Here is an 11,101-nt window from a genome sequence, read left to right as displayed (position 1 = left end):
TATATTTATAATTATCATATTTATGAATATAATTAATAGCACATGGTAAATTATAAAATAAAGATGAAAATTTTATTTCTCTATTAAATGTATGTCTCAATACTACTACTAAGCTATTTAAAAATTTATTATATTTATAAATTATAAAATGTAAATTCTTATAAATTAAAAGTATTCCACTTATACATTTTCTTTTTTTATTCAAAAATACATCTTTTAAAATAACTACTCTTAAAATGGGAGCATTTAATTTTGTTTCATATAACAAATATATATCCTTCTTTTCTTTATCATATCTATAAATATATAAATCTTTATTCTTTATAACAACAAACTCGATACTCTTATCATTTAATAAGTTACCATATTCCAAATGATCTGCTTCACTTGAATTCCTAAGTTCTTCGATCTTTATGTCTATCATATTTATATAACTAACAATTTTTAAATTATCTTAAAAAAGCAATAAACAGCCAAAAAAAAGCACAAGCGCATTATATAAATAATAAAAAAAAAAATATATATATATATACATATATATATATATATAATATATTTTATATACATATCCTTTCAGGTGTGTATTTTTTTCGTTTCTTCACATTTGACAAATAAATAAAATATATTTATTATTAAGATTTTCTTTTTTATATATTTCTTTTTTTTCTTTTTCTTTTTTTTTTTTTTTTAATAATATATATTTTTTCTAATGTTATTTCGACAAACTATTCTTCTATTCATATATCTATATCGCATCATATTTAATATAATATTAAAAAAAGAAAAAGAAAAGGAACTACATTTTTTTTATCTTATTATTTTTTATATAATAAATATAAAACTACAACATAGGCTTCTTTATTATATATATATATATGTTTATTTTTTTTTTTTTATTTTATTTATTATATATATATATATATATATATATATTTTTTTTTTTTTTTTAATTCGTTTAAATTTTATATAAAAATGATATAATTTTTAAAAAAAATTAAAATAAAAAAAATATAATATTAAAACATCACATCGTACTATAAATTAATGCCTAAATTATTAAATAATTATTAGGATATTATATATATATATATATATATATATTATAGTTTATTTTTATTTTATTATATATATATATGTATGTATTATAATATATACATATTATATATATTATATACATATATATATTAAAAAATGTATTTCATATATGTATACAATATATATACAAATATATAATATATATTATTATATGTATATATTTTATTTTTTATTAAAAATATTGTGCATCTTAATAATATATAATTATATATTATTATATATATTTTTATCATTATTATATATATATATATATATATATATATATATATTTCTTTACTTTATCGATTAATTTAATTTTATTATATTTTATATTTTATATTTTTTTTTTTGTTGAAATGTATAAAAATGCATTTTTTCCTATATGTTAAAAATACAACCATGTTTTGATAATAAAAATAAAATATGTATATAATATATGTATATATATATATATATTTTATTTTTTGTATCTTTTTTTTAAAATATTAGAAATTATAACATTGTAGTAACAAGCATCAAATATATGTATATATATAATATATATATGTATAATATATGACAGTTTATATTGTGTTGTTTAATATATTTTATGTAATGATATAAATATTTGTTTGATATAACATATTATTATTTATATATATTTTTAACAATTTCCCCCTTTTTTTTTTTGTCTTTGTTTTTTTTTTTGTTTTTTTTGTATTTTTTGAAAAAAAAATGACTAGCCAAACAACCACTGCCGTTTTTAGCAGTGATTTGCAAACATTCATAGTTACAAAATATGATCCCTTGTTGAGCATTGTAAAAGAATTAAATGATAAATTACAAAATTCTGAAAAAGGTTAAAAGGAAATATAATATATATATATTTTGAAATTTATATGGGATGTATATAAGTGTCTTATTTTTATTTTCTTTTTAATGAAAAAAAAAAAAAATATTATATTATATTATATTATATTATATTGTATTATATTATATTATATTATGTTATATTTTTTATTTTTTTTGTTTGGTGCACAGATAAATACCACTTAGAAAAGCGCATCATGAAGTTAGAAAAACAAATGGTTCTTTTATTAGAAAAACTAGAAGTTAGCGATATTTTATTTGAAAATGAAGAGAAAGAAAAAAAAGAGGAACAAAAAAAAAATCAAAAAATTGAAAGTGAAGAAAATTTATTATCTCCTTGGTTATTTTCATGTCAATTAGGAACACCATTATCATCTTTGCAAGTTCTTTTAGAATTTAATGTAAATAATACAATAGAATTAAATGTAAAATTATGGAAACGTGAAGAAGATATGTGGATTAATATTCTAGAAGATATTTCATCCAATTATAATAATTATTTACCAGATTCTTTAAATCTTCTTGATTTAAGAAAGGCTGCAAGAAAATGTCTACTTAATATATGTATGAATGAAATATTAATAGTATTAAGAAACGTACCAGGAAAATCTCAAGCACTCTATAATACAACAACAATGACATTGGTAGCAATTTTAGCATCAGCAATTTATGAAGCTTGGAAAAGAATAGAATTAACAGACCCAGTTTCATTGGGAAGGATAGTACTTGTATTGGATGGTATGATTTGTATAAACAAAAAAAAAAAAAAAAAAAAAAAAATTAGGCACACACATATATATATATATATATATGTATTTTTATTTTATTTTATTTTTATTTTATTTTATTTTTATTTTAGGTGAAGATGTTGGATCAAGATTAAGAGCAGGAAATAAAAAGTTAAAAATAGAACCCTTAAATTAAAATGTGTATATATAATATTTATTATTACACTTTGTATAAATATTCATTCCCCGTATTAAATATATATATATATATATATATATATATATTTCTAAATTTGTATTATTAAATTTTACCTTAACATATTGACAGGTAGCTATTTTTTTTTTTTTTTTTTTAAATTTTTGTTTTTTTTATATTTTAAATTTTTAAGTTTTATTTATTTTATTTTATTCCATTTCATTTTTTTAGTTTGTTTAAACAAAAAATTTTGACGAGTTTGATAATATTTTTTAAATAAACATTTCTCTACTTTTACTGCATTTGTTATAGTATACTATTTTATATTATTTTATATTATTTATTTATTTTTGTTTTTTCTGTACAAAATATTCTTAACACCTGAATTGTTCAGAATTTTTATAATTCATGTGTGTCAAAAAGGGAATATATATAAATATATATATACACAAAAAAATAATAAAATAATAAAATAAAAAAAACAAGATAAACATAAAGGATATATATATATATATTTATTTATTTATTTCCCTTTTATCTTATAATACTTGTTTTGTGTCATTATAAAAACGGTACGGACAGCAATATTGAAAACTTCCTAGAATGAAAAAATTGTAACTTCCATTTTTTTTTTTTGTTTTTTTTGTTTTTTTTTTTTTTATTTACTAAATAATGTATATTTGAAAATTGGATATTCCCCATGATATTAAATTTGGTTCATCTTTTTCTATATTAGTTCCAAAATAAACCATTAATTTATTTGAATTATGTGGAATAATAATATCGATTATAGAAAAAAATTTAGATTCTCCTGTAGTATTTCCACAAATATTAATAGAATTTTGTTTATTTATTTGTGAGTGTGTATCAGTCCATACATAATATTTTTCTTCTTTTTCATCTGTAGCAATTTTCATATAAGCTGTTTGATTATTCCAGTTATCAATAAAATGGAAATTACATTTTATACGTATTTGTGAATGGCTTGGAATATTTTCAAAGGTTTTGAATATTTCTCCTTTTGATAATTTTCCATATCCACCTAATAAATTAATTCCACCACATGAAGAAGTATAATTAAAAAATTGATCTCCACTCCATCCTTTAGTATTTGAGCTATTTGAAAAATCTTCATGTACAAACATTTGAAATTGATTAACATTCATAATTTTTAATATTCCTTGTATATTCAATATCTTTACAGATAAATCCAAATTAAAAAAATTTAAATTTTCGTGTTCATCAATAGTTACAAGAGGTTTATTTTTTTTACTTATTATTAATTCACTTCTTTCATTTAATCCTATTCTATATTCACTCTCTTCATTTACAAATAATATGCCGTTCTCTCGGTTATTTTTAGATGATATTTTTAAATTCGCAACTGTCAAACTACCCTTGACAGACAATTCGTTATCGCACTTGCCATTTTTAAAAAAGGAAAGCATGACGAAATGAATAAATAGGAATCTCATTTGTCTTATCGTTACGTGCTAATAAAATATATATATATATATATATATATATATATATGAATATTTATTTATAATAGATATGAATACATAAATAATTACATATATATATATATATATATATATATATATATATATTTATGCTCTTTTTCTTTTCTTGATTGTTCATTTATATAATAATTAGGTAAAGTTTTAAAAAAATCCCACAAAAAAAAAAAATAATAATAATACAGGTGAGAATATTAGATGTATATACACTTTAATATTATTTTAAAATTAAAGTTATATCTTTAATTTTTTTTTATACTATGAAAATAAATACAACATTTCAACATATAATAATAATTGCTGCTACGAAATGTTTAAATTTATTTGTATATAAATATATATTATATATACAAGTAAGGACATCCATACAACTGTAAATACCATCATGAAAATAACAAGAGGCAAGAATGAAATTTTTTGAAAACCTGAAATGTATATATTTATGCATATATTTGTATACCTACATATATATATATTTATTTATTTATTTATATTTATATAATGTCATATATTAAACTCAGACAAGATTTTATAATAAGACGTTGAGGTATCCATATCCATTTCAAGGAATTGTATTTTTTGTATATCCATTTGTTCTTTCAATAAATTTGTTAAATCATAATCTGTATAGAAAAAAGGAAATATTTGAGGTTTTTTATTCATATACATTTTTTTCATATAAGAATTTTTCATAATAGTTAAATGAGGTGTAATATGTTGTAAATCATTTGGATTTTTATTTAATTCTTTTTTATTATTATTTGATATTTTTTCTTTTGTGATTTTTTTATTATTAAAAATAATTTTTATTCCTCTTTTAGAAAATGAATCTATTAAATGGTTTATCATATTTATAATATATTTATTACTATTTTCTTTTAAACTTAAATATAAAACATCATTACGAAATGTATCTAATTTGTCAAAAGATATTTTTTCTTTATTCATATTTTTTATCTTTTCCATCCCTTCATTGAATGCTTCTTTTGATAGTTCCATTTGGTCCTTTTTAATGTATAAAATTAAAAGAGAAATATGAAATTTATTTCTTTCAATAATACAATCTTTTAATTCATCATATTTCACAAGAATATGTTTTTGTATGTTTATTAATTCATTACAAATATTTTCATTGTTTATGGGTATACATATAAAATAATTCGGCCTTAAGTAGCTCATCTTATTATTATTTCTTAAACTATGAAAACAAGGAAATAGCGTATTATTATGCTGATAATGATTTTGAATCGATAAAGAAGAACAACTTAAATAATGGTATATGCTTCTTTTAATATTCATTTATAAAAATAAAAAAATGTAACCCTTACAAATATATGCAATTACATCATTGGTATATTTAAAAAAAAAAGAAAAAAAAAAATTAAAATTAAAATTAAAATTAAAATATATATATATATATATATATATATATATATATATATATGTAATCTTAATAACATTACCTATATTTTTACGTGTGCATTTTATTAGAACAAAAAATATTAGGTATGAAATATTAAAAAAAAAAGAAAAGGAAAGAAACAGTTGTTTTAAAATATTTATGAATATATATATTATATATATGTTTATATATTTTATATATTTTTTTTTTTTGTAAAAATATATTTTTAATATAATAATAAAAAATTACATACATATACTCCATATTTTTTTTATAATTTGAAAATATAAAAATGCTTCCACTCTTGTATTCATATTTTTATAATTCACAAAATGATAATGATAATAGTTAATAAATTATGTATATAAATAAATACATATACATATATTCATATAAACTTATTAATTATGATAAATAGTATTATATATCTTTCCACATAAATATTTAATTAATCTTACTATTTTTTTTTTTTTTTTATTTTTTTATCTTTATGTCGTAGTGTTTAGCCCTGAAGTCCTCTTTTTTAGTATGTTCCTTTTCTTAACAAATCTTTGGAAGGAAAAAAAAAACCAAAATTTCTTCTTTAAATCAATTACAACAATCGAAGGCAAATTAAATGTAGATAGAAAAAAAAAGAAACTTAGCTCTAAAACGACCAAATATATTAATTACATATTTTTAAAAAGGAAAAAGGCAGAACAAAATATCCATCTAAATAATATAAAAAGGAAACTTCTTAAAAATATCTCTTCTTCCTTGTCAAGCCCATTAGAACCATTCCACGTTATTTGTAATTTCAAAAATGATAAATTAAAAGCTCTCAAAAAATACAACATAGAGGAAAAACAAAATAATGCACATAGCCTCATAAAAAATATATCTCAACAAAATGTGTCAAATGTAGAACATCTTAAATGTATTGCCTCCAAGAAAGTAGAAGAAAATAATCATTTAATTGAAACAAACTCACCAAAGGAGGAAAATGGATCTTTCATCCAAATGGGTGATGCGAATTGTGTCAATTATGATAGGAAGTATATGAACGGACAGGAAAATATTACAAATAGCCAAAAAAATAATATGAATGGACAGGAAAATATTACAAATAGCCAAAAAAATTATATGAACGTACAGGAAAATATTACAAATGGTACAATCCTTACAAGTGATAATCCTTCTGGAATGCCCATTTATAAGGACACAAATTGTGATAGATACCTAGAAGAAAATAAATTTCTACCAACGGTGTGTATCAAGAAAGATAAAGAAATGAAAGATATAAAGAGTTGGAATAATATCAATAACATTATAGACCTTAGAAAGAATAAGGAGTTGTGTAACATATATTTGATTACTAGTATGATAAATATATATCATGAGAATAATTACAATTATATAATATTAAAGATATTAAAAGAGATGAAGTATATCCATTGTATGAGTATGAAGCATATAAGTTTAATTATATACAATATGTATAAATATTATTACATACAATATATAAAAAATATATTTTATAGATCAGACGAAATAAATCGAACTAACTTTTTTAATAGTTATTACATGTTTCCAGAAGATGGCATATTATATAATAATGAGTTTAAAATAAAAGAGGTGTTGTTAGATATAGAAATAATAAAAAAGTTTTTATTATCTATATCATGTATAATTAAGACGAATATATATGACGAACGTGATATGAATGTATTAAGTAAGATATTATTTGTATATTGTTTCTTTGAAATAAATAATAAAGAAATGATTGAATTATTAATTGATAAAATCTTGAAAAGTATGTATATAAAGGGAAATAAAAGAATAAAATATTTTTCTTTAATATCTTTATCTTTTCAGAAGTTGAAGATATATTATTCTAAAGTGCATTTATTACATTCTAATTTATTAATAAAAAAAATGAATAAATTAATAAGAGAGCATAATAATAAGTTAATTATAAATAATAAATATAAGATGAAAAAGAAAAAATTAGAACGTATTAATTTATTTCAAGTTCATAAAAAGGACAAACCATTTGTGTTAATTGATATGAAGGATATTATAACATATTTGTATATAATTAAGAAGAATAATATAAAAAATAATAAATTTATAAAGACCTTGTTAAAATATTGTAAGATATTTTTGTTTAAAATAAATTGGGAAGACACAAATAATAGTTATATATATTCTTATTATCATAAAGTAAATAAAAAATCATATAGAACGTTAGATTTAGTTTGTAATGAGAAAAATATCATACCATTGTGTTATCAGAATGATATGTTAAGAAATATAAAATTATATAAATCGTTTGAAAATGAGATGGAGAATAAGAGAAAAAAAAATTTATTAAATTCTTATAAGGATATTATTATATCAAATAGAAAAATTAGAGGAAGAGGAAAAGTTAAAGATAGACGAATAAAAAGACAAAATAGAAAAAACAAAATATCTCATAATAATGTAAATAAATATTTAGCTTTATATTCGTTGTATAATATAAATAAAACAGCACAAAATTATGGCATACATGCAAATGATTATAGGAATAGTGTATTAACACAAGTGGAAAATGTTAGGAGAGAAACTAAGTCTAGAGAGAAATTAATATTTATAAAAAAGAGAGCAAAGGAGTGGATGAGAAATCATAATGACAACGAAGTAGAAAAAATAAATGATATTCTTATGAATAATAAAAATGACAATAAAGTAATAATAAATAGGGAGTTGATTTATTCTAAAAATGAAAGTTTTAATATATATAAGAAAGGTATATATAATACTTATAATAAGAATAATAAATATTTGAATAATAAAAATAAATTATATGATATTGAAAATGAACATATAACAAATAAATATGATATAAATTTAATATGTATGAGTATATTTCTTAATTATTTAATTTCCTATGATTATTTAGTTTTAAAAAATATTTCAGAGTTTAATAGTTTAATAGAAATGTATATGAATTTAATAAGAGGTACCAACATGAAGAATATCCATTTTTTATATATGTGTAAGATAATAGAAATTAATAGACAAATATATTTGTATAATAATTTTTTAATCAAATTAATTTATTCATCTATTTTATATAATTGTAAAAATGGATTGTCTTCTTTTCTTAGTATGTTGAAGAGAGTAGGAAATGTCAATACATTGAAAAAAACAAATAAACAAATTAAAGATACTTTAATAAAAAAGGATGATTCTATTGATAGTTCTGATTGTTTCAATGATAAAATATATGATAATTATAATAATTATCATAAACCATATGAGATAAGTTATAATGTTGATGATGACATATTATTTAAATTAATTAGTTCGAGATATATGTGGTTATATTCTATAATTAATTTATATAAAGAATTATTAAAAAGTAAAATACATGACTATATATTGAATGATATGTTGATAAAAAATTTAATTGTCTTAATAGAAATAGATTATGATTCTAAACAGTTAAGCTATACATCTATTTATGGATGTATAAAGTTATTATATATGATTGAGAATGGCATGAAGGTAAATATAAATAAAAAAAATAAAGATAAATATATTATTAATTTTCAAAAGGATGATGTTGATGAGGAGGAAGAGGAAGAATATTATTATTCCTTACAGAATAACTGTAACAAACTATTATTTATAATTTTAAAAAAAATGGAATATACTAAATTGGTCAATACAAATGATATATTATTATTATTAAAAATTTATAAATATATTAATAAAATAAAAATATATAGAAAAGTATTTGAAAATGGTAATTATGAAATGATATTAAAAATTGAAAAGATGTTAAAAAAAAAAATAATTCTTGAAAATAAAAATCTATATAATTTGAATATTATAAATTTTATAAAATTATATATATATAGTGATAATAAATTAAGGAATGAACTTTTTCATATGACTAATTTAAGTGATCATTTTTTATTATTAATAAATATAATAAATAAAATGAATAATGATATGTATTTTTTTGATTTATATAAATGTATATATATATATATGTATAATTATATAGATGAGGAAATGAAAAAATTAAATGATAAAAAAATTTTTATAATAAAGAAAGATCATATTATAAGTTCAATAAAGATGTTAGAATTTTTAAGAAATTATATGACCAAGAATATGAATAAAATACAGAATAAATATATTTATAAAATTATAATGTATAACTTTTTTTATATAAATCATTGTATAAAATTATCAAGCATGTTATGTTCTTCTAAATATAGTAGCAAAAAAAAAAAAAAAAAAAATTATATATTATTATACATGTTTATAAAACATGTAGATATAATGTTTGATATAATTAATATGTCGTTAAAAAAAGAAAACTGTCTATTTTATAAAAAATTTAATGAGAAAAATGTATTGATTTATATATTTTCTTTATATATAGAAAATATGAGTAAAAACAAAAAGAAAATAATTGGTTATCTTTTTTTTTCTTCAAATAAGAATAGGACACATGGAAAAGAATTTCTTGACATTTTATCTAAAAATAAATTATATTTATATAATAATAAAATGAATACATGTGATGATATTAGACATATTACATATATGAATGTATTAATATTATTTCTTTTATTTAAATATGAAATATTTTTTAAATATCATAATAGAAACAGGACATGTCATAGAAAGAATAATAAAAATGATTTAAATATGGATGTTGCATATTATAAATGGATTTACAATATATTAAAATATAAAGATAATAAAAATATTTTTTATAATATGATATATACACATAATGATGTTATATTTCTACAAGTTTTATTTTATGCGATAACAAAAAATTATTTTATTTTAAATGATATGAATCCAAAAAATGTGGAAAACATATATATAAACAAAATAAAAAGAAATAATAATAATAATATGTTATTACAATATTATGAAGGAGAGAAAAAAGGAAATAAATCGATACAATATGAAGATGATTTAAATGAATTCATAATCAAAAATTTTAATATATTATCAGATCATTTAAATGATAATAAATATTTGAAAAGTATTATATACAATTTTATGGTACATAAAAATTCCATTTCACAAATGATCAAAAAAATTTTAAATAAAAATAAATTAGAGAAATATGTTATATAAAAAAAAAAAAAAAAAAAAGATGTAAACCATAAGGATTATATGAAAATATAAATAAATAAATAAATAAATAAATATATATATATATATATATCACATTATTGTTGGTCTTTTTATTTTATTTTATTTTATTTTATTTTATTTTTTATTTTATTTATTTATGTTCAGAAATAATAAAACAACAACACGTTTATTGATACAT

The 11,101-nt window shown here is 17.9% G+C and overlaps 5 protein-coding genes across 5 annotated transcripts in view; 2 read left to right on the top strand and 3 right to left on the bottom strand.

Moving 5' to 3' along the window:
- PGSY75_0513200 (hypothetical protein) overlaps window positions 1-424 on the bottom strand; it is a gene marked incomplete at both ends in the record, with an annotated part of 8,252 nt that extends 7,828 nt beyond the window's left edge. The window contains one exon of the mRNA XM_018784412.1: window positions 1-424. This exon is cut by the window's left edge and continues 524 nt beyond it. Coding sequence (XP_018643067.1) covers window positions 1-424 — 424 coding nt within the window.
- Window positions 425-1,788: 1,364 nt separating this feature from the next.
- PGSY75_0513100 (hypothetical protein) lies at window positions 1,789-2,847 on the top strand (the record flags this gene model as incomplete). Its single annotated transcript, XM_018784411.1, has 3 exons — window positions 1,789-1,912; window positions 2,095-2,661; window positions 2,783-2,847. 3 exons carry the CDS (start codon window positions 1,789-1,791, stop codon window positions 2,845-2,847), a joined length of 756 nt encoding a protein of 251 aa, XP_018643066.1.
- Window positions 2,848-3,512: 665 nt separating this feature from the next.
- Window positions 3,513-4,322, bottom strand: PGSY75_0513000 (hypothetical protein; the record flags this gene model as incomplete). Its single annotated transcript, XM_018784410.1, has 1 exon — window positions 3,513-4,322. One exon carries the CDS (start codon window positions 4,320-4,322, stop codon window positions 3,513-3,515), a length of 810 nt encoding a protein of 269 aa, XP_018643065.1.
- Window positions 4,323-4,871: 549 nt separating this feature from the next.
- Window positions 4,872-5,666, bottom strand: PGSY75_0512900 (hypothetical protein; the record flags this gene model as incomplete). The annotated part of the gene is made up of 1 exon (XM_018784409.1): window positions 4,872-5,666. The coding sequence occupies one exon, from the start codon at window positions 5,664-5,666 to the stop codon at window positions 4,872-4,874; it is 795 nt and encodes a 264-aa protein (XP_018643064.1).
- A 631-nt stretch (window positions 5,667-6,297) lies between these two features.
- PGSY75_0512800 (hypothetical protein) lies at window positions 6,298-10,902 on the top strand (the record flags this gene model as incomplete). Its single annotated transcript, XM_018784408.1, has 1 exon — window positions 6,298-10,902. One exon carries the CDS (start codon window positions 6,298-6,300, stop codon window positions 10,900-10,902), a length of 4,605 nt encoding a protein of 1,534 aa, XP_018643063.1.
- Window positions 10,903-11,101: the final 199 nt, after the last annotated feature.

The sequence above is a fragment of the Plasmodium gaboni genome, chromosome 5 (assembly GCF_001602025.1).
Source record: "Plasmodium gaboni strain SY75 chromosome 5, whole genome shotgun sequence".
Lineage (NCBI taxonomy): Eukaryota > Apicomplexa > Aconoidasida > Haemosporida > Plasmodiidae > Plasmodium > Plasmodium gaboni.
This window is presented reverse-complemented; position numbering and strand designations above follow the sequence as displayed.